Source organism: Mycteria americana, chromosome 5, assembly GCF_035582795.1.
Source record: "Mycteria americana isolate JAX WOST 10 ecotype Jacksonville Zoo and Gardens chromosome 5, USCA_MyAme_1.0, whole genome shotgun sequence".
In the NCBI taxonomy this organism is placed as follows: domain Eukaryota; kingdom Metazoa; phylum Chordata; class Aves; order Ciconiiformes; family Ciconiidae; genus Mycteria; species Mycteria americana.
Genome location: NC_134369.1, coordinates 55,962,008 through 55,986,187, shown reverse-complemented (window position 1 = coordinate 55,986,187; position 24,180 = coordinate 55,962,008). Strand labels below are relative to the sequence as shown.

Below are 24,180 nucleotides of genomic sequence, written 5' to 3'. Positions count from 1 at the left end.
GGGGAAACTTAAAAGAGTTGGAACAGAAAGGGATGTAATATTTAAATGCCACTGCGCAAAAAAAGAACCTTGATAGTGTCTTTAAAGCATGCAAGCATTGATAAAATTTTGGTTATTGCTACATGAAACCCCATGTGTACAAAACAGTGTAGAGTTAGGATTTTGTAAGGGGATATTTTTTTTCATCTCTTGCCTAATAATTGTGTATTTTAGAAATCATTTTCAGTAATAATTTTTTTGTCTTGAGACTCTGCTTTCAGTATCATGTCTTTGGCTCTGGATTCCTATACAATTTTTGTCTCTATTTTGTGTATATAAAGCATATAATACTGAAAAGATTAAAAAAGGAAAGCTGAAATGCTTTGTCATTGTTTTGACTGGAAAATGGCAGTGCTGTTTGGTATTTTGAAAATTCTCTCCAAATAGGCACGAATATATATGGTTGTATTTGATATCACTTTTTTAAATAAATATGATTATAGCTTCTAATGTTTCTCTCTTGACCCAAGTATTTCCTATATGTGCTTTCCCTTATATGTGGATTGGGTACAGAATCATCAAACATTAAAATCTCATCTTTGATATCAGTGGGCTTTGCACCAGACATTGTGTATGTATGTTAGCAGTGGGGTAGTTTTCTGTTGTGCATAACTGACATTTCATCATCTCTGTATTTTCATCTGTTGATACTCCAAAATTTATGTAAAGACACTCCTGTTAGGAAGAAAGTTGGTGCTGATTATAGTTATGCTACATCTTTAAAAATTGTATGCTTTCTAATTTTAATATAAGCTAACATTTCCTGTTTTGCTACCAGAATACACATTTTTTTGTGACATACTGCACTGTTTTTGTAGCTCAGTCAATCCACAGAGTAAACTGGATGATTTCCATGTACCTTTATCAACAGTGGATGAAGCCAGTCAGCTAAAAGGTGAGTTGCAATGCTGAATAGTCAGTTTCTAGTTTTTCAAGAGTAGTAATTAAAAGAAGTGGGGGGAAAAAAAGCCCTCTGTGCTACTTTATTGACTTCTTGCCTAACTTGGCATTACGAAATGAACCACAATAGGAGACATTTTTATCATCTCCAAATATTGTCAAAAGTCTGGAGGCCATCCCTGATCTTACTTGAAAAATGTTAAGACATATTCCCATAAAAATTAATTAACTGAACACTATTGGAAAAGATGACAACTTTTCTCTCCTGTGGACCCACATGCTTTTTGTTAAACTATGGTACAGGGTGTTTTGAGCATTGTAAACTTTTCATCTCCATTAAACCCACTGTTTTAAATTAAAATTAACTGATTAAGATACGTGTTTACGTTTCATGCTGTATCACAGCACTAATACTTCCTACAATTATCCATAGTAAAACCAATCATACACTACTTCAACTCCATTTCTAGCTCAAAAAAAAATGCACCAGAATTGTAAGGGTGGTAAATATACTATTAAATTTAAAACTTGGTAATGTATAAACCTCATGGAAAAACTCTTCACTGAAGAAGGAAAGCAATCTTTATTAGAAAAGTGTCAAACCTGACAGCTATTTAACTGCTAAACTCCTGGACCACATACTATGCCCAACCTCAGAGGTGCCTGTGAGTGACAGCAGCCAGTAAAGCTACAAAGGCAATCCAGTACTGCGGGCCAGCTACGCGCCCTTCTCCGAGGCTCTGCCAAGATACCATTAGGAAGCCGCAAGCCGGTTTTTCCATAGCTGCCTGGTGATGTTTGTCAGCTCGTAACTCCAGAGCAAGTGTTTTGTGCCTGCTGTGTTCTCAGTTCCTCTCTAAAAATGTTAAGATTTCACCTGAGAAATGCTTTCTTCTCAGCTTCATTTTACCATTGATGTGGTGCTTTAATTATTAGTCTTCTTATGTGGTTATTAATTTGAAACTAGCAATGAGCTAGCTGCCCTGCATTTTATTTCCTACATCGGCAATTTTTTATATCAGTATTGTTCTTACTGTTTTAATATCGCCTTTTCTGTAACAGTGCAGTACTCCTTGAAGTCCCCAATAATTTAAATACCTCATTTGATCAAAAACACAAAGAGCTTTGCGTCGGACCAGTGTCGGGGTTGTGGCTGGAAATCCAACCACGCACCTGTCGCACCTACATCCAAAGCACAAGGGGCCTCGTGTTTCAGGAACTTGCATATTTCGTAAAAGCACATGTTCAACTACGCCATGCCTCTATTCTTGTAGCAGTCGGACGCCGTGTTTTGTTAATGAGGCGTGACCCAAGTATGTGCGCGTAGTCAGGCCTTACGGGCCCCGCGCCAGCCCGGCTGACAGCTCCGCCGCCTGCCCCCCTCGCCCCGCCGCCGCCCGCGGCTGGCTGGCTTCGCCCGGCCTCGCCTACCGGCTCTGACCGGCACAGCTTCCTCCGGCAGCTCCTGGGCTCCCCCAGCTTCGCTTTGACACGGACTAAGGCTTATTTACTCGTTACACGCGCGACGAGACGCGCCGGCCGCGCCTGCCGGCAAGCTGGGCCCAGCTCAAACTCAGCCGCGTTCCGCGGTTTTGGCTTTGTTCCCCTGAAGGAAAGCCCGTCCCAGGGCCGCACGGGCCCGGCCCCGCCGCCCGCCGGGGGGGGGACGCCGGCCGGCTCGCACGGACGCTGCCCCGCCCCCCTGCGCCGCCCAGCCGCCGGCCGCCGCCACCAACCGCCCGCCCCGGCCCCGCCCCCGCGGCTCCGCCAGTATCCCGGCAGCCTCCGCTGCCGTGTACACGTCATAGCCGCCGCGGGGGCGCTCCAGCCGGCTGCGGCCGGTGTCCATGGTGTTTCGGGAGGGGGTGTTATGGCGACCGTCGAGGTGGCAGAGGCTGGAGCCGCCGGGAGGAGCCGCTGAGCCGGGGGGATGCGTGCGGCGCTGGCGCAGGAGTCGCCGAGACCGGTCTGCTGAGCGACCCTCCCCAGCGAGGAGAAGGGAGGAGGAGGCCGCCCCTTGGCCCGCGGGAGCCGGCTGCCAGCTGTGGGGGCCGCCCGGCGCGGGGCTGAGTGAGGCCCGGAGCCCTCTGAGCGGCGGCGATGGCGTCGTGGCTGGGCGGGCTGGGCTCGGGGCTGGGTCAGTCCCTGGGGCAGGTGGGGGGCAGCCTGTCTTCGCTCACCGGCCAGATCTCCAGCTTCACCAAGGACATCCTCCTGGAGGGCGCGGAGGAAGTGAGCGGTAAGGGGGGGCTGAGGCGCCGGGCCGGGCGGGGCGGGGGGGATGAGTGCCGGGGCTGTTTGTTCAGTGCGTACCTGCGAGGGTGGGCCTGGTTTCGTGAGGGAGCCCGTCCTCCGGCCGCCGGTTGCCTCAGGGATCGGCAGCGGCGGGCGCCTGCGCTGCCTGCACCTGCAGGCCGGCCGCGGGGGAGTTGAGCCGTCTCGCTGAACCGCGGCTTGGTGCCTTTCGGGAGAGCTGCTGGCTTTGCTGGCTTTGTTTACGGTTTTTATTCCGCCCCTGTGACCTCGGGATCTGGAGAATAAACAAACATATTCCCAGGCTATAAAAGCAGAGGTAAACCTGTTCTCGGTTTATTATTCGGAAGTTTCTGAATTGCGTGAAGCGTTGTGTTGATTAGTAACGAAAGCACACAAACAACGCTCTTCGTCCATTCTGTTTGCTTCGTTTATCTAAAACCCCGTTTGATTAGCTGCTTTTAGAGTGGTTTCATAAAACTGGAGAGTAGTAGTAGTACAGAGGGTTTTTTGCCACTGGTGTGATCTAAGTCTGACGTGTCACACAGGCAAAGGTCTGGTGTTTCTGATGTTGTTGTTATTTATATTTCAGCTGGGTCCAGGGGAACCTGTCGAGTTCTACCATTCTCCTACAGCCAAGCAGGAGAATATGGCCCTTGTTTTATAGGGATTAGAAGCTAGGATGATTTATATTTAAAACAGAAAATTGAAACAAAAAATCTGAGACATCATAGTAAGATATTCAATAAAGTAATAGTAAATTTATTCTACACTATAGTGTTTATATTTTTAATGGCTTTTTGTTATGAGTTTTTGAATAAAACTTTTTCTAGTAAGGCAATTGTATAATGTGATAATAAATATCAATAGGTTAATACCACTGGTATTGTTTACCATCTTGAAACTATAACTTCTTGGAGAAAATGTGCATTCCCAAAACAGTGTTAAGAATAACAACCACAAAGAACAGTTAAGACTTCTGAATATTCATCTTAAATGTGAAATTAAACAATTCTACTTTGTTTGCTACTTCACAACTATGAAGCATTGTGAAAGTATTGTATAAATCTTGTTGGCAAGCTGATACGACTAGTCTCATATGGATGGGGTTTTTTGGTATACAGGTAAAATGCTTGGAAGAGAAATTTATTCTGATAACTGCAAAGTTATCTTTTTTTCACTTTTCTGAAAGACTTAATTAGAATTGTTTTAAATTCCAAAATCCATATTAGTTTAGTTTGGAAACTTATGTTATGCTGCTAAACTGTATAGTCATCTAGTGCATTATTTTTGCCTTTTTAAAAGATAAATTGAGATTCCAATTCACACATTTGTGCTTTAGTGTGTGCAAGAGAGATATGCTGACATTCAGTAGTTACTTGCAGGTGTACTTCACTGATAGATACTGGTACGAACAACTTCTGTTTCCTAAAAATTTCAGAATAGTACATTTTTATAGGTCACTAGCCTTGAGGGTGTAAAATTCTAGTGGCATCTAAGTACTGTTCTGTAAAGACCTTTAAATACTATGTGGCCTAAAGAACACTTTTCAAGCAGTTCCTTACGTTCCTTTCTTTAATTTCCTAATTTTCTGATGTTTCCTAATTTTTAATATTATCCCTTACATTCACTGCTTTGCCTGCCATTTGAACTGAAGATGGTGTTTGTAGATTATAGACTTTAACATCTTCAGTTTAGCAGTTTTCATGGGTAGATTGTTGCCTGTGCAGCACCTGAGCTGCATCAGTTTTAAACAGCACATAGGAAATGAGGAAATACAGTATTTACTTGAAAATTATATTTATTTCAAATTTTGAAAAATTTTCAAGGTTGCTTTATAGTCAATTCAGGATGATTTCTCATTAATAAAAGGAAACGTGGTATTGTATCCATTAAAAGTGGGACATGGGAGAAGTAAACATAGCCTCTTTGAGGAAGGCTGCTCATTAAAGGAAGAGTATCCAAGGACAGAATTACGTGCTTTTGTGTTAGATAAACTGGTATGGTAGATTGTGTCACCTTTGTAAATGAAAGCAAGTCTTATGGGGGTTTTGTGCCTTTATGTGGGGGGCAGGGTTGGTGTTTTGTTGTGTGGGTTATTTTGTGGCTTCTGTTGGGTTTGGGTTTTTTTTTTTCTGAAAATTTAGTTGCTGTTGGTGTGTATTTTGTGGAACTAATTCTTGTTTTGAAACTTCACATGAGATTACTGAGAAACACACAACTGTCATATCGGGGCAAAGTCCTAAATGAAAAACAGATTCAGTGACACAAAATAGTCAAGTAAAAACTTATCATTTCCCTTATTTTAAGGCTTAAATCCATGCTTTTCTGTTAGTTTTGTGATCTGACTTAAAGCCTAGATAAGAGAGAACTAAATTAGGTTCAGAAAGACTCTCTGGTCTGAAAAATAGTTCTGACAGTGTTCTGATAAAAGCAGCTTTTGATATTTGCCTAGGAAACATTGAAGCAGTCTAAGATACTTATTAATAACTGTGGTCTTAACTGATGTCTACATAACGGATTAAAAGTAGCTTAATAAAAATGAAAATTTTCACTTTCTTTCAGATGCAGCAACAGAACTCCATGTGTCCAATTCTAGACTCAGAGAAATAGAAAGTATTAATGCAGCACAAAAGTTTGAAGTAAGAAATTTTGGAACACTACTGTAATTAAAAGCAATAAATAACATTTGTTTCTTGTAAAGGTGAAATACTGCACTGAAGCTGCTTGTCCCTGGGTAAATGTAGAAACAAGGGTGACAGTGGTGTTATAATGTGGCTCTTTTTTTTGGTGACAAACTGCCATCACAGTTAGCAGGGCACATTTGTTTATTGGAGTATGCATGTGGTGCAAGTTTTCATCTTTCGCTAACTAACTGCTGCATTCTGTGACTGTTCCTACCTATCACGTGCACTTGGACTGCAGCAATAGACTTGGCTCTGAAAAACTTGCGAATGCAAAAATCTTTTCAGTTTGCATAAATTTTAGCTGGTAAAGAGTTAAACTTGGTTTATGGTGTTTCGTATATGACCACAAATAAAAGCAGGTCTAGAACGGCTGGTTATGCTGGACGGCATGTCTTTTGTGGCAAGCTTCAAAGAATAGAGCATGCGTGTTCCCTGATGCAGTTCTCTGTCTGTGTTGCCCTACTGTATGGTCATTTTGACATAGCTACAGATGCTTATGCTCTTCCAAAACTGCTTACAAATCCCATGTGCTCTTGTGGAAAGTGACTTTGTGTATTTTTACAAAGGACTTGTTGGTCTTGTGATTTTATTTACAGCTGTAAACCCACAACTTTCATGTATGTCTTCAGCCCTCAAGAGCATTGAGAAGTGAGATAGTATTTTGGGGAAGTAACTGTTCCTGCTTGTCCTTTTTCTAGACTCTTGCCATCTGCTATTGGCTAATGTCAGAGCAAATACTGGACTGTACAGATATTAGCTCCAGTTTGTGCTCTGTGGCTGTTCCTAAATTCCACCTGTGGATCATGCTAAGATGTAATTCAGCCCTGAATTTTTCTTCTTGGTATTTACCTCTGGTCACCACAAACCTTTTTCTGAAAGTGAGCTCGAGTCCATGCCGTATAAACATGGAAAGCTTGGACATGAATGTGATTTTGGGCCCACCCTTGGAAGTTCCTGTTACTGTGTGTTTTGAGTGAAATAACATGAGAAATATGTATAATTTGATTTCTTTACTGTTCAGCAGACTTTTCTAATTCTGTAAGAACTGTTCTGAATTTGCCAACATTCATTTCTCATTTTTGCTAGAATGAGAGACTGAAAAAAGTTTGTAGTGATTTAGAAGAAAAGCATGAAGCAGCAGAGCTTCAAATAAAGCAGTTATCTATAGAGTACCGAACTCAGCTTCAACAGAAAGAGGTAGGATACAGAGTAAAATGTTTGCGTGAGTATGTCCAATAAACTTATGTATTATGCTGTTTAATCTCTTTGTTGTAGTATCTGTGCTCTTTCAGTGGAAGTATTGGTCACAGTTATGGTTTCTTGGTTTGTTAATGTAGACACTGAGAGACTAAGACGTATGTTTCATTGAATCATGTAATATAAGCAGAGCTGCCAGGAGATAGTTAAGACGAGAAAACTCTCTGGGAATGTCATGCATAATGAGAATTTCTGTTGTTTCTGGAATCGCTGTGAGAAAGGACAATTAAACTGCTTTGTATTTCTGATTCAATTATCTTTAAGGAAAGCAACAGGAGGAAATTCTCATTTGAAGCAGTAATATTGTCTGTAGCTATCATAATTATTTATCGTAAATGTATACAATTAAAGGGAACAGAACTAGCTTTCATAATTTAAGTGTCCCTTTGTGATGGAAACATCAGCTTTATAACCTGTAACATGAAATTTCATAGCCTTTTAAATGAAGAAAGTTGCCAGTATGCCTAGAATTACACAAAAGGAGTTTTTATTTCTGCTTTGTTTGTAAATGCATGTGGGAACTAGAGGAAGGAGAATTTTGAGATGTATAGAATTCTGCTTAGTAAATACAATAACAGAGTTGTTATGAGAAAAGTGCATGCAGCTAATTTCAGTTTATTGTAATTAAGTACATTTTCAATACATTGAGTTGCTAAGGGTAAAAGAAATCAAATGTAATATAAATAACTAGCATCATATATTGCTTAATTTTCATATCTGAATACTCTTTTTAAATATTTACTTTTTTTGTACAACCTGTTACCCTGAATCTTGCTATAGTACTTGAGTACCTTGGCTGCTGAAAAAAATCAGCACTTTTACTGAAGTTTTACTCAACTAAAAACTATTAAAACTTTTAATATGTGTCCTTGCATGAGGTACTTCTTAAAATGTCAGCTAATACTACTTTTCTCCAGTAGGATAGTGTTTGGGATTTTTTCCTTTTTACTGAAAATGATCAGTAATTTGTGCGGGGGGGGGGGGGGAGTTGGTTGGTTGGTTCACATTTCATAAGGCCACAAGGGGTAAAGAAAAGTGTATTTTGATATTCTTCTTATTGAAACAATGCATTGTATTCTGTATATTCAGGTGGAAATCAGCCATCTAAAAGCTAGACAGAATGCACTACAGGAACAACTGCAGAAAGTACAGACAGCTGCTCAGTCAGCACAGTTAGGAGCTGGTGTTTTGCCACCAGCTGCCACATCAGCTTCCTATGTTCCAGTGGTCAGACATTCCTCAGGTTTTGAAGGAGATGACATGGATTTTGGAGATATAATCTGGTCACAACAAGAAATAAACAGATTGTCCAATGAAGTTTCTAGGCTTGAATCTGAGGTTGACCACTGGAAGCAGATTGCACTGGTGAGTGATTCCCCTCTATCTTACCCTCCCCTCTCCCCTCCAAATTAGTGTTTTCATTGCATTTGGTGTTTTTGGAGTGGGTCTTTTGAAAGTTCATGCTGTACAATTTCTAGAAGCAACATGATTTGATGGAAAAGCTGAAACCTAATGATCTTTTAGTAATTTTCTTGCTGTCACATGACTAGGGACACATTCAGTGACTAACTTCCAAATGCTTCTTTGTGATGCCTTTATGTATGATTTGTCAAGTTAGGAAAAGGGTTTCATAAACATTTGCCTAGAGTACTACCTCAGGGTTTCATTTTTGTGCAGCCTTTCAAAAAATATTTTTCTTCTTCCTGGCTGTGATATTGATTATTTATTGACAGCACAATACTGTTCAAAGTGATAGTTGGATACTTCCATACTGTTTTTACTTACGTATCAAGGACTGACAGAAGAGTCAGTTATAATTCATGGTCTGCGACAAGAAAGAATATAATCTTTCAAGCTGCTGTTGATGTGAGTCACCATTTTTCAAGCTATAGCCTGATTCCAGAGGTATACTTTTCCCATGTGGAAATATTCAAGTAAAATTCAGCAACCCTCTTGTCTCATTAGGTGCAGTAACACCCGTCCCCGTCCCCCCCCCCCCCCCAACTCTTACACATTTGCATGTAATAATAAAAAAATCCACGGAAAATGAAAATGTTTCCATAAAAATGTCCTTTTTTGATCAAAATTCCTGTAGATTTGAATTTTGCTTCACATTAGCTTTGTTTCCTACTTTTGAGTATCAGTAGAGGAAGCGCTTATGTGAAAAATACATGTATTTGTCACAATTTTCATGTGGATATGTGATTTTTCTTTTTTCAGTCTTCCAAAGTGCAGGGGACAAATGATGCTGAACAAAGTGAAATATGCAAACTGCAAAATATTGTTAAGGTAAGATGACAACTTTGACAAACGAGTCTTCTCTTACGCTTTATTCTTGATGGTTTTGCATATGGTTGCATGACTTGTGCATGTAGTTAAAATATTTACAACACTAGCACTGACATTTTCTCTATTAAAAATGTGTGTGGGCATGTAATTGTACTGCTGACTGAAATGTTGCTGTGCTATATTTAAAAACAGTCAGTTATCTGAGAAAGGGTATTTATATGATTTGATGAATATAGTACGTAAGCTTAAAAGAATTACATTAGTATTTATGAGGGCAAATCACTTTCAGAAGCTGTTGATGACTTATGAGACTGAATTTTTTATACACAAAATAATTTCTTCTCCCTTCTCAGAAACGTCTTGCCTTTTTTCATTGAAGATGCAAAATATGGATTTGCATGTTATCCTTGAAAGTTACTAGAAATAAGTCCTACTGTATCCACTTCCTATGAAAGAGTTGCAATCTCTCTACATTGGTTTATTATTTGCTGTTGTGTAGAGCATACTATTTGTGTAAACATATTTTTAAAAGGAATGTCTTTTAACATGTTTAAAAAAACCCAAACCAACAAAAGCCAAGAAGCTTGACCTCTCCTGTGAGAAATCCTTTAATAAATCCTTTAATTTTGTTAGGGAAAACTTTTTTTCTTTCTTTTGTATTTTTTCTTTCTTAAGCTTCTGTACTGTATTTTACCATTCTGTTTCTCTAATGACATTTTTAGGAGCTCAAACGGAATTTAAGTCAAGAAATAGATGAACATCAACATGAACTTTCAGTATTGCAGGATGCACACAGACAAAAGCTTGTAGAGATAAGTCGTCGACACCGAGAAGAGCTGAGTGAATATGAAGAGCGAATTGAAGAACTTGAGAATCAGTTACAGCAAGGTCTTTATTACCACATGCTTTCTTTTTTATTTAATGTACAGTGAATTTTGGTTAAAGGATCAAATATGTATGTAACAGTGCAATAGATATCAAATACATTATGTTTAGGAATTTGAATTTCAACTTTAGTTCAGCTTCATGTTTAAGACGGGTGTCCTAGTATCTTATATTCACTGTGGTTGGCTTGAACGCTACATTTAATCTGCTGACGTGTATCAGTCTAGAGTGTCATTTTTTATACATATCAAATGTTGTGCTCTAAATTCTACAGTTCCTGTTTTTTTAACTTACACTGAATACAGGTGTGGGTGAGACATGCGAAGTTGAAGATAAGAAAATCTCAGCACAAAAATAATTTTGGTGAGAAGTACTGTTTGCCAATTGGGTTACTTGGAAAAAGCTCAAATATTGCCATAAGGACCATGCCTTAGTCTGTGGCATGACTAGATTGTAGGAGAAGCTCAGTAGTTCTCACAAGGAACTTCTTGTTGTCTTATAGGTATTTCATATTCCATAAAACCAGTCATGTTGGTTAGGTTTCCGTTAGGGACTTCTTTGCACAAATATATAAGATTTACCTGTAAATCTCTGTTTTATTATCTGTTAAAACTCAGACTTCTAAAGAGTATACTCTCCTTTTGGAAAAATTTTTTTTCTTGGAAAGAAGGGAAATATTTTCAGAGCGTCTTAATTTCTAAGGTAGTACTGATAGGGAATTTATTTCTTAAAATCAGATGTCTGTAAAGATGTAATGTGTGTCTTACTGCATGTATGTACACTGGCAGGACTAATTTACTGAAGTCAGAGGCAGGAATCCCATCTCTTTTACATTACAAGTTATCTGTAAAATAAATACCGCTCACAGCTTTTGAAGAATTAGAGTATTTTATATTTTTATTTTGTTGGTTCTGTTCGACAAGATAATACAGTCTGGGGTGGGGGTAAGTGTTTGAGCTTACACTGAAATGATTTCACAAGCAGTGTGCTTTCATTTAACTTTTTTTTTCTGTACATTTTTGATTACACCTTTTTATACTCTGTAACTTACATGGAAATTACATTGTGAGGGTTGTACAGAACGATGAATGTCATGATAGTATGGTGGATCTGTAAAAACATCAGTTCTGCAAGATGAGATCTTTAGGTGAAAAACTTCGTGCATCATTTAGCAAATTATGTACTAATTTTTAGCAAATTGTTCTCTATAACAACCATTCAGCAAACCTTTGAAATTTAGTTAATTAAATTAAAAACCAGTTTTGCATCAGGCTGAATTAGATGGGGTTTGATAAATTATTCCTGGAAAATTGAGGTTCCAAATCCTGATAAATTAGATTTTGTCATCTCCCCACCAACAGAGATGGGGGTCAAGTATATTTTAATTAAATTGTGAATAGTGTATGTCTTGCAACACTTACCTTATACAATTATTTCGAGCCAGGGGTGTGTAAGTATTTGAAAAGCTGCTTATCAAACTAGTAATATATATAGCACTGCTTCAAATGTTAATTTCTATTTAAGTAAGCTTTCAAATGTTAATTTCTATTTAAGTAAGAATGATTATGTCTTTGGTTTAGACTATCCCTCTGTCAGGAGAAGGGATGGAAGAAGAGACTTTTAAGCAAAAGATGTACAGTGCTGGCTTTGGTTAATATTGCAAACAATATTTTTTGCTTTTTAGATGGTGTGAGCGCTGATGCCATGGATGACTCTAAAATTAGCGAACAGAAAAAAAATGCTCAGAGTCTAGAAGGAGGAAAAGTAGAAGAGTTGCAGGTTGTAAAGGACCTAGAGGATGAAATAAGAAAGTTAAATCACAAATTGTCTTCTGCCAAAGAAGAAAACAAAATTCTTCTGAAAGAGCAAGAATTGGCAAAGGTAGAAAAAATCCAAATAATGCAAGAATATGAAAATCTTAAGTCTGACTTTAGTATGCTTCAAAGTTCTGTTGTAGAGCAAGATGCTCTCCTGAAAGAACGGGAGAAGAAGCTCCAGTCAAAGACATCACTACCAGAAGATGTTGTCAGACTACAGCAAGCACTGTTAGGTACAGAGATGATGATTTTTTTAAAAATTTTTTTTATTTTTAGTATATCTTCACAGGTTTTCACTTTTAATGCTCAGAATTTATTTTAGGCATTTGGAACCGAATATGAGAATATGTACCTTTTAAAAGTTGCTTCTTTAGGAAAAGGTTGTCCACTGAGGTAAGGCTAAGCAGAAAAGGAGACATATTAGGACTAGCGTGATTATCATAAGGGTTTCAGATTAGGTAAGTAATCATGCCTGCCAACTGTTTGATAGATTTTTCTTTCTTTAAAACTAAGTAAGCCTCAATAGAAGTTGTTTGTTTAAATTCCAGAAGTACACTTCTTGTATGTAAAGGCAGTCTGTTGCTAGTATCTCCTCCTTAAAGAAACACTGAAACGCATCTGTTTAAGAGGTGTATCTGTATGCAGAAAATCTTTTAATATTGCATAACTGATACACTGTAGTACCAAAGTCCTCCTAATGTGGACTTGGTTGTAAAAGTAATGCTCTACTTTGTGGTGGTGATTGATGGTGCATTTGAATCTTTTACAGCACTGATGCTTATCACAAAATACTGTGAAACTATTCTTTTCTGAGCAGCAGAGTTCTGTTGGGTCAAGGTGGGAGAATTATTTGTTTTTATGATTGTTTGGAAAGTAGTAAAATTATGTATTATTTTGTTTTCCTTTATAGAAGCAGAAAGTGAAATAGCAAGACTTTCAAGTTTAAATCAGGTAAACCAATTTCTGAATTAAGCCAACAAAAAAGTTTGTAACAATAGTGGCTGATGGAAGACACATTCTGGCACTATACTTTTTTGGAGCATTCATGCTTCTACATAAATAACCTTGTAATCAAGGAAATAATTGTACATTAATTCTATAATTACATGTGGAATTGATAGAATGATACATTTTGACTTGTGAAACTTCACAGTGTATTCTGTTAAAGAAAACTAGTGACGTTCCACCTATCCCATTGCAACTTAGGCTGCTGTAACATACATTTTTAAGGTATTAATAGTACATTCTGTGAAACTTGTCATTTTTCACCTCTTCTACTTTGGTATGTTTCAGTTTTGACACTGTTATCAGTTGTAAAGTATCTCTTATCTTCCATGTAGTACTCTAACAATAGTACATTCCATCTTACTGATGAAGTTAAGCAATGGAACATACCGTTTCTCTGGAACACACCTTTAGTTTTTGGCAAGGTTGACTTAGTCCTTTATAAACTCAGGCTTGAGAGATTTGGCTTAGTTTACTTTGTATCCAGGAGTATTTTTCAACTGGGGTCTTCTGTGTTTTGCATGCATTCAAGAGTTCCCATGGCCTTTTTCATAAGGACATTATTCAGATGTTTTTCATTAAAAATTCCTGTCTCACCATAGAATCATTAAGGTTGGAAAAGACCTCTAGGATCATCTAGTCCAACCATCAACCCAACACCTCCATACCTACTAAACCATATCCTGAAGTGCCACATCTACACATTTTTTTAACTCCTCCAGGGATGGTGACTCCACCACCTCTCTGGGCAGCCTGTTCCAATGCTTGACCACCCTTTCAGTAAAGAAGTTTTTCCCAATATCCAATCTAAACCTCTCCTGATGCAACTTGAGGCCATTTCCTCTTGTCCTAATGCAGCATGCTACATGTTTAGGGTATCTATGCATGCAGCATACTACGTGTTTAGGGTATCTCTTGGAGGTATAATAGTTCATCCCAGCTGTGGATCCATACCTCAGAGGTGGATGTAACTTTGCTTGTCAAACCATGGCTTTTTGTGCAGAAGTCTGTAAATTGCACTCCTAAACTTAGGGATGAGAAAATAAATGTATGTATGAATGGTAGAGACAAATACTTCACAATGAACAATTTTTAACTGGGATAATATTCACGTGGGCTTAGAGATTTTAACATGAAAATGCATGCTTTGCTTTTAATTGTTGAGGGGGAAAAAAGATACCATTTCAAATCTAAACAGTTTATACATTTCAGCAAGATAAAGTCTAATATTTAGAATTTTTTTTTCACTTGAGGGACCTGAGAAGGAAATGGCAAGTGCACAACATAAAAATGAGAATATTCTTTCTGCGTATACTGAGGATCAGAATTCAGAATTAAGTCAGTTAAGACAAGATTTGGAAAGGAAAGAACATGAATTAAATGAAAGTATTGCTGAAAGAGAAACATTAATAGCGGAGTTGGAAGAACTAGACAAGCAGAATCAAGAAGCTACTCAGGTAATAAATATTGCAACTGATTATTGAACTGCTAAAATAAATGTTTAGGTTTGTATGTGTGTGTGTTTAAGTTGGTCGTTGAACATAGATAGCAGGGAAATATAAGTTATCCTCTGAGGCTTAAAAAGAATATTGGGTCCAGTCTTTCTCCATATCTACTGTCTCAATGCAAAATTCTGAAGTGCAAGAAACCCACTTGTTATGGACAAAGAAATAATATGGCATGTCGGCTATCCATAAGGGGTGTTACTTTCCGAAGTCCAGTTAAATGCTACTTGATTTTTCCTTGCAAGACTTTGACAGTTTTTATCCTGCTAATGTTATGATGCATAACATGAATGATTTTTTAAAAAACTTTTTTTCTTTTCCTTTTATTATTTTAAATTATGTTGAATAATTCTTTCTTTATTACAAGTTCCTCATAATACAAGCATTTGTGGAGCAAAAAAGGTCACCGATTATATGTAATCAAAATGGAATGATACCTTTTTGTCACTGTTCTGATATATTTGACCTATGAACATATAGTTGCAAGCCATGTGTTTTCAATATTGGTTTGCTTTATGGAATTGAACATTTAAAGTGTTTTCCTATGAAATTAATCACAGCAAGTGTGTTTAAAAATAAGCTCAAACAAGAAATTGAAAGTAGAATACACAGATATGCATTCACTTCTGTAATTTGTTATTTTAAATTTAGTGCCTCCCTGTTTTTAAGTAATGGGTGTTTGCTGCGTACCCATTCCAACTGCCCTGACAAATTTTGACAGTTCTTTTTCTTAGGTAGTTCACTTTTTGTTCCTTGATTTAGGTAGTTAGGGTTCTTTTGGGGGAGATAGTGTTCTTGTTTTTAGTGACATGTAATTTATCCCTATTTGATATTTGGTTTTAATTAATTTAGCACTGACTAGTTGATACTACTCGCCAACTTATGTTGGCAACTAGGAAACATTTTTGTTTCCTCACAATTTTTTTTTTATCGTTCAGAGGATAAAGATGAATGAAATGCATAGTTCGGCTGGGTCTCCTCTCCTAATGAATTCTTGTTTGTGTTCATTTCAGCATATGATTACACTGAAAGAGCAGCTGTCAAAACAACACACAGAAACTGATAGTATCATCAAACAACTGAAATTTGACATAGATTTTGAAAGAAAGAAAGTATCAGAATTAGAAATTGAGAAGATGGAAACTATTAAGGAGTTAGATAGTCAGAAAGAAAAACTAAGCCAATGTTCATATGCACTTAATGATTTGCACATAAGTAAGCAGCAGCTTCAAGATAATATTAAAGATCTTCAGGAACAATTAAGGAAAGCCCAGGACTGTAATTTACATAATAAAAAAGAAATTGGAGAATTGCAGCAGAGACTAAAAGAAAGAGAGGAGGAACTTTCAGTATCCTTGAGCAAGTTAACAGAAAAAAGTAATCATGAATCTAACTACACTTGTCAAGATCTAATTCTGAAAGAAAGAGAAGTAGAAATTGCAAAACTACAAAATGACATTTCAGAAAATAAACAACTAAATGAAGACTTAGAGGAATCTCTGTCTGATCTCAGAACAGAAAATGGAAAGCTGATAGCAGTTGTTGAAGAACTAAAACAAGAGTTAAGTGATGCCATTTCTGAGAAAAATAAAGTTTACTTGGAAAAAGACACTGTTGTGGAGGCTTTGAAAATGGAAAAAAGACAGTTAGAGAGCGAATTAAACCAGACGGAAAAGAGGCTTTTGGAACAAGCACATAAGTATAAGCAAACTATTGAGGAATTATCAAATTCGCGTAGTATGGATACCAGTGCATTGCAGCTTGAACATGAGCGCCTAGTTAAACTCAATCAAGAGAAAGACTTTAAGATTGCTGAACTTAAAAGGAGCATTGAGCAGATGGAAATTGACCATCAAGAAACAAAAGAGATGTTAACTACTAGCTTAGGAGGACAAAAGCAGTTGACAGAACTCATAAAAGAAAAAGAGGTTTTTATTGAAAAATTTAAAAATCAAGCCTTACAGGTGAAACAGGAACTTGAGGAATATATGAAAGTTTCAAAAAAGCAGGATGTCTTAAAGCAGAACTTGGAGGAAAAAGACAGAAGTCTTGCAGTCATGAAGGAAGAAAATAATCATTTGAAAGAAGAAATTGAACGCCTTAAGGATCAGCAAAGTAGATCTATGCCTGTGGTTGAGCCTAAAACTCTAGATATTATTATTGAACTTGAAAGTGAGGTAACACAGTTAAAAGTGATAAAGAATAATCTTGAAGAAGAAATAGAAGTTCACAAAAAAACAATAGAAGATCAGAATCAAACTACAGTGCAACTTCAGCAGTCTTTGCAGGAGCAAAGAAAGGAAATAGATGAGTCTAAATTTCAGTGTGAGCAAATGAATGTCACACATGAAAGACTTTCTTTAGAGAAAGATGAAGAAATTAAAAATTTGCAGAAAACAATTGAACAAATTAAAACTCAGTTGCACAAAGAGAGACAGATTATTCAGACTGATTCCTCTAATCTTTTTCAGGAAACCAAAGTTCAGACTCTTAATGGAGAAAATGGAAATGAAAAACATGACTTATCTAAAGCTGAAATTGAAAGACTAGTAAAAGGTATTAAAGAAAGGGAGATGGAGATTAAGCTTCTAAATGAGAAGAATGTTTCTCTAAGTCAGCAAATTGATCAGTTGTCTAAGGATGAAGTTGGCAAACTTACTCGGATCATTCAAGAGAAGGATTTAGAAATACAAGCTCTCAATGCTAGAGTTTCCTCAGCTTCCTATAGGCAGGATGTTCTTTGTCTTCAGCAGCAGCTACAAGCTTATGTTATTGAAAGAGAACAAGTGCTAGCAGTTCTAAGTGAAAAGACAAGAGAAAACAGTCAATTAAAAACAGAGTATCGTAATATCATGGATATGGTCGCTGCTAAAGAAGCAGCTTTGGTAAGGTTGCAAGAGGAGAATCAAAAGTTATCTAACAGATCTGAAAACAGCAGTCAAGACATGTCTAGAGAAACTATTCAGAATTTATCCCGTATCATTCGAGAAAAAGATATTGAAATAGATGCTCTAAGTCAAAAATGCCAAACCTTATTGACTGTCTTGCAGACTTCCAATACAGGTACTGATAATGGGTCAGGAGGTGTTAACAGTAACCAGTTTGAAGAACTTCTACAAGAACGTGATAAACTAAAACAGCAAGTAAAGAAGATGGAAGAGTGGAAGCAACAAGTAATAACCACGGTTCAGAACATGCAGCATGAGTCAGCTCACCTCCAAGAAGAGTTACACAAGCTTCAAGCGCAAATTTCAGTTGAAAGCGATAGTAATTCAAAGTTGCAGGTAGATTATAATGGCTTGATTGAGAGTTATGAACAGAATGAGAAGAAGCTGAAAAGTTTTAGTCAGGAATTAGCACAAGTTCTACATAGCATAGGACAGCTTCATAACACCAAGGATCTTCTCCTGAGTAAACTTGATTTGGTAACACCATCTGTGGCAACGGCTTCCACCATTTCACAGCTTTCAGGCGTTCAACACAGTGCTCCTGAAGTACTCAGTGATGAGTCTAAACTCCTTCAAAAGGAGTTGGAACAACTGAAAAAAAAGTTGCAAGAAAAAGATTCAACTATTAGGACTCTTCAGGAAAACAATCAACGATTATCTGACTCTGTGGCTACAGCATCAGAGATTGAAAGAAAGAGTCAGGAAGGGACTGAGTCAGAGATGAGGCAGATCAAAGAAAAACATGATGTCTTACAGAAATCACTTAGGGAAAAAGACATATTAATTAAATCTAAAAGTGATCAGTTACTTTCTGTAAGTGAAAATCTTAGTAACAAAGAAAATGAAAATGAGCTTTTGAAGCAAGCTGTGACCAATCTTAAAGAAAGAAATTTAATTTTAGAAATGGATATTAGAAAACTGAAAGAAGAAAATGAAAAAATAGTTGCAAGGTGTAGGGAAAAAGAAACAGAATTCCGAGCACTTCAGGAGACTAATATGCAATTTTCAATGATGCTGAAAGAGAAAGAGTTTGAGTCTCACTCAATGAAGGAAAAAGCTCTTGCTTTTGAGAAGCTGTTGAAAGAAAAAGAACAGGTATGTGCATTCATATTTATTAATATCTTTTAGTCACGATTTCTGTGTGTATGTAGCCATCAAGTGTTTGCCTGAAATCCGTTTGTGACTCCTTACTGCACTACACTACAACAAAAATCCTCCCCGTGCAAAGTTAGGAAATTAAAAGTCAGCAAGTAAGTGGTTTACAATGTTAGCTGTTAATTGTGCAGCCATAAACTACATTTTTCATTTATTTGGAAATTGGTCATTTACTGAACAGCTGCTTAATATTTTGCTTATGGTTTGTTTTTAAAGATTTCTTCATGTGTTTAGTTGTCTTAAGTTCAGACAGGTTGACCTACCTAGGCTGATGCTTTACATGTGCATGGCCTAATAAACAGGTATCACAGAGAATAGATTCCAAACACTGGGGGGAAAGTGAAATTTTCAAGTATACAAGTGTTTGAGACACTATGTACATAATATATATCCCCTATCCAAAGATAGGTAGGTATCTGTTCACAGCAGTCAATTAAGACAATGCATGTGTATAGTGTCTTTTAGCAATAACTTTGTCTTGTAACATGAGTGAAATAACTTCAAAATAATATTCTCCCTGAATGTTGTTCTATGCTGTAGGGCCATGGGTGTTCTGCCCTTTTCCTTGTTAGATCAGTATTATCTTTACACTCTTCTGGGTAAAGACTGTGTCTCCTTTGGTAAAACTATTTGCCATGTTTGAAATGCTTGTTTGTGTCTTCAACAGGGCAAGACAGGAGAATTGAATCAACTGCTAAATGAAGTTAAATCAATGCAGGAAAAGGCTGTTAGTTTTCAGCAAGAGAGAGACCAAGTCATGGTAGCACTCAAACAGAAGCAAATGGAGAGCAGTGCCCTGCAGAGTGAGGTACACCACCAAATAATTTACAGTTGCAAGTAATAAAAAAGAATAAGAAATTGCGTCTGTAATATTTTCTGGATTATTTTTGGTAGCAATCACTTGTAAGAAGCATTTGAAGTCAATACACATGCAATGTGCTTCAATGGGCATGTTTTATATTTGTTTAAATTATTTTTATGAGAAGTGATAGTACAGGCAACTTAAGGTATGTTCTACACAGATACAGCATTTGCGTGAAAAAGAGCAGCGCCTGAATCAGGAACTGGAGAGGTTACGTAATCACCTTTTAGAAATGGAAGACTCCTACACACGAGAAGCTTTAGCTGCAGAAGACAGAGAGGTCAAGCTAAGAAAGAAAGTTTTGATATTGGAAGAAAAACTCGTGTCCTCATCTACTGCAGTGGAGAATGCCAGGTAGTCTTTTAATTTAGACAGCAGTGGCATTGGCTGTAAATATCACAGTTAGATAGACTGGTACTGATAGCTTTATTTTACTGAATTACCATTCTATAATATGCTAAGCACTTGAGAAAACAAAAAGATACAAACTCTTGTTACTCTAAATCAGGAAGGTGATTTGAAATATACTTGGCTACTGTTGAGAACTTAAGTATTTGTCCTTTTAGTAGCAACTGTTGAAATGTCACATCTTTGACAGTGCTTAGAACTAGAAACAACAAAAATCCCTCAACCCATCAATTTAGTTGTCTGTCAAATCAAAAAAGATGGACTTAACTTACTTTTAAGTCAAGTCTTCATTCAGTTTGAGAGAATCTTGTTTTTTACACTTCAATGCACAGATATGACTGTCATGCTTTGTGAACTGCTTTTGAGACAAGTACACATCCTTACTTTATACCTGATACCATGGAACTTATACACTGCTGTAAGCTTTTTTTCTTTTTAGCATATATATAAAACAAGATGCATTGAAGTTCTCATGGGTAGCAGAATCTGGGGGGCTAGAGCCAATTGTGGTTTTTTGTTTATTTGCCATAAACACATTTTTCAGCCAGAACAATGAAAAGCCAAGTATTAAAATTACTCAATGCCTATCTTGACTGCTTTAATATTGTTTTATTTAAAGGAATGTTGGTTACTTTGAGCAAAAGAATTCTTTTTTCATCTTACTACAGTCATCCAAATGAACAAGTATTTTAATCAAAAAATATGTATGTAGCTGCAATCTTTCTTTTTTCTTTAAGTGCCAAAGATGGATTCTGCTCTTAACGTTCTCAGCAAAGAGCTTTCTGAGTTGAGCAGAATTTGTTGTGAAAAATTGTGGAAGAGGAAAAAAGAGGAAGAGTTGGGAGAAGGTTGTGAAAACTGTTCATCAGAATGTTTCTTAATTCTTCATCAAACTTGTCAGATACCATTCAAGAAATACTGCCTATTTCCCACCTGATAATGCACTCTTTTTAAAAAGACTGGTATGGGAGTAAATCAGGTTCATAATATTTTTGCATAATGGGAAGTTAAATGGAGCGTTCAGTGGTCAGTATGGAGCAAGATATACGGAGTTCTTGGAGACTGGCTTTGAAAGTAAAAATTGGTAGAAAGACCTATTGATTCATGTAGTAAGTGAAGCAGACAATTAGCAAGGTACGGATTCTTTTTTTGGTAAAGATACTGTTACAATAACGAACAACAAAGATTGTTTTTTTCTTTTTCTAATGCACTTCAAACAAAAGTAGGGGTGGGGTTTTTTTGGTTGCCAAAATTTTAGTACCAGAATTATTTAAAATCTGTTGTTAGGTTGGTTTTTTGTTTTGGGTTTTTTTTTTTTTGTTTGTTTGTTTTAAGAGGAATCAGTGAAAAAAATTGCCTTCATTTTTATAAATTGCACTATTTTTGCTGGGATTTAATTTTCTCTGTGATCAGTTCTGTTGTTGTCTTCATAAATAATGTATTTTATTTTTCATTAAGTCATCAAGCTAGCCTGCAAGTTGAATCTTTGCAAGAGCAATTAAACCTGGTTTCCAAGCAGAGAGATGAAACTGTGCTACAGCTCACCATCTCACAGGATCAAGTGAAGCAGTATGCATTGTCACTGGCCAACCTGCAGATGGTACTAGAGCAATTCCAACAGGGTAAGTTTTGTCAAGAAATACCAAAGATTGCAACAAGCATTTTTCAACTGGGATAGTTACCATATTTCGGTGCTTTTAAAATACTAGTTACCTGGTTTCCTTTTTGATAGCTTGAATTTCTGAATCTGTTGTCTTTGAAAAAATTTACAAAAACAGTTCTGGCCCAGTGAAAGCTCACAGTCAATATCCCATTTATGAAATTTGAATTCCACCTCTACCTTATGAAGACTAGATATGATAATGCTGAGGTTTTGCAATTGTGTATCCCAAAGGGACTTACATGTTGTGAATCAAGATTTTTTTGTTTTGTTTTGTATTTTTAACCCTTTAGAAGAAAAAGCTATGTATTCAGCAGAGCTGGAGAAACATCAAAAACAGACTGCAGAGTGGAGGAAAAAAGCAGAAAACTTAGAAGAAAAAGTCGTATCACTGCAGGTGGGCTGAATAATGTAATTGAACCCTGTGAAACTGAATGCTAATTCTTGACTGAATTTTTTGTTTTTAACTGCTGTGTTAAGTGTTACTGTCTAAGAATACATCAAGTAATGTAATTATTCTCTCTTCCTTGGAAGAGAGGGGGGCACTAAAAGGTCAGCAAAATAGCATTCCTCTGCTGACCATCCATTTTCTGAGGATGTTTACAGTCCAGTTATTGTAAAGAACAAGCGATTGAAGTCTCTGCATCTGTTATGTTTGATCTGTGTTGTATTAGTGTAATTGTGATAGTGAACTCCCTTGCTTCTCTTTTTGTCCCTGTCCTGCCCTCTATTCAGGAAAGTTTAGGAGAGGCAAATGCTGCACTGGATGCAGCATCAAGGCTTACTGAGCAGCTCGACATCAAAGAGGAGCAGATTGAAGAGCTTAAGAAAGAAGGTAACTACTTTTTTTTTTTTTATCTCTGCTTAAAACATTAGCAGCTGAGGAGGGAATATAGTATTCCTAGAAACTTACCAAAATTCTTCTATGAGGAAAAGAGTAATTCTGTGCCACCTTTTGAGGACTTCCTTGTTTATAAAGCAAATTTGAAAAAGTGTGTTTACCTTCTGTTAGGGATCTTTCTCAAAACAAAGCCCTGTTGGGGTTTTTTTCCCCTCGTAAATACCAAAGCCCTTGATTTAGCTCTGTAAGTGTCTTTGTAAAAACTTTGTGAAATACCAAATGTTGTCAGATTTTCCAAAGTAACTAACTACTGTATTTGACATAGACACAGGAATACAGTGAGGTAGAGAGAAAGGGTGTGCTGTTGGTAAGAGATGTAGAGGGAGCAGCTCTTGCACAGATGGGAGACTGTCTGAAGAGATTATGTGAAAGGTCTTGGACACATCTTTAGATTGTATTTTTAGATCTCATTTCAAATAAGCTTCCTGATTGCTCATATTTAGAAAGATGCCTTTCATATTGTTCTCGGATTAAGTACTCTAATTTGATGAATGTCATTGCTTTGGATTTGAAGACAAAACTTTGCCAAATGGTAGAGGAATTTGCCAGAAGAAACAGTTTTGAAAGGAAGAACACTTACAGTGAAGGTGGTCAAATATTGCAACAGGTTGCCCAGAGACGTGGAGTGTCCATCCACGGAGATATTCAAAACCCAACTGGCCATGGTCCAGGACAGCCTGCTGTAGATGACCCTGCTTGAGCAGAGGGGTTGTACTAGATGATCTAGAGGTCCCTTACAACGTAAATGTTTCTTTGATTTTGTGATTCTGTGAATGTTTTGGGGTGTGGTTTTGTTGTTGGGTTTTTTTCCTCTTTCTGACATCACTGAAACACGAATTCTGTAAGAGATACATAGCCTTCTCTTTCATAAACACATTATGCATTTAGAACTGTAGGAAAGCCTAAAAAGGCAAAATAACCTTTTACTAAAAACGGATACATTTCAATGTATTTCTGTTTTATGGCCTTACGCTATTTAGTCTAATCAAATGGAAAAAATTAAGGGTAATTTCTATACAATGTATTTGACTATCAAACTTCAGTAAGATTTATAAGCTCAGACTCACTTGGAGGTGACAAAATAGCTATATGAGTATAAGGTCACTTTTTTTTTCATTACTGCATTAATTTTAGTTTTAATGAGAAAAGGAGTCATAGCATTAGCTAAAGTAGGACTTAGGACTAATAATAATTTTTGTTGGATTTCTGTACTTAGATCTCAGCCCTGACTTGTAATTTTGTCTGCAATGTTTCGTTGAACCAAGAGGGAAAGTTACTTCTCTGTGTCTAGTTGCATGACAGTTCTGATATGGATACATTTATTAACAGTACCGACTGCTGAGGGAATATTAGGCTTTTTTCTTTTTTCTTTTTTTTTTTTTTTTTTTTTTGTTGTCTTCATCTGTTCCTCCTCCATTTTCCCAACTGAATCCTACTTTCTCTTTTTCTCTTTATTTCTGCGGGTCACCATATTTTGCTATTACTGCAGCATCCTCTGTTGTGGTCAGGCTTTCACTGAGCACGTGGGCTAAATGCAAAATCAGAGGAAAATTTGTGATTGGTCCCTGAAGTGGCTCTAAAAAGGGAGCTTGAAGCGCAAAGGTTTTCT

General features: G+C 37.1%; 1 protein-coding gene across 1 annotated transcript in view; it reads left to right on the top strand.

Moving 5' to 3' along the window:
- Positions 1–2,734: 2,734 nt before the first annotated feature.
- TRIP11 (thyroid hormone receptor interactor 11) overlaps positions 2,735–24,180 on the top strand; it is a 34,861-nt gene continuing 13,415 nt past the window's right edge. Inside the window, exons 1-15 of the mRNA XM_075503452.1 lie at positions 2,735–3,178; positions 5,758–5,834; positions 6,966–7,076; positions 8,226–8,501; positions 9,357–9,425; positions 10,148–10,313; positions 11,995–12,360; positions 13,038–13,078; positions 14,386–14,589; positions 15,651–18,680; positions 19,408–19,548; positions 19,763–19,956; positions 21,469–21,632; positions 21,964–22,067; positions 22,406–22,505. Of these exons, the coding sequence (XP_075359567.1) occupies positions 3,040–3,178; positions 5,758–5,834; positions 6,966–7,076; positions 8,226–8,501; positions 9,357–9,425; positions 10,148–10,313; positions 11,995–12,360; positions 13,038–13,078; positions 14,386–14,589; positions 15,651–18,680; positions 19,408–19,548; positions 19,763–19,956; positions 21,469–21,632; positions 21,964–22,067; positions 22,406–22,505 (5,182 nt within the window). The 5' untranslated portion in view covers positions 2,735–3,039. The remainder of the gene's footprint in view (positions 3,179–5,757; positions 5,835–6,965; positions 7,077–8,225; positions 8,502–9,356; positions 9,426–10,147; positions 10,314–11,994; positions 12,361–13,037; positions 13,079–14,385; positions 14,590–15,650; positions 18,681–19,407; positions 19,549–19,762; positions 19,957–21,468; positions 21,633–21,963; positions 22,068–22,405; positions 22,506–24,180) is intronic.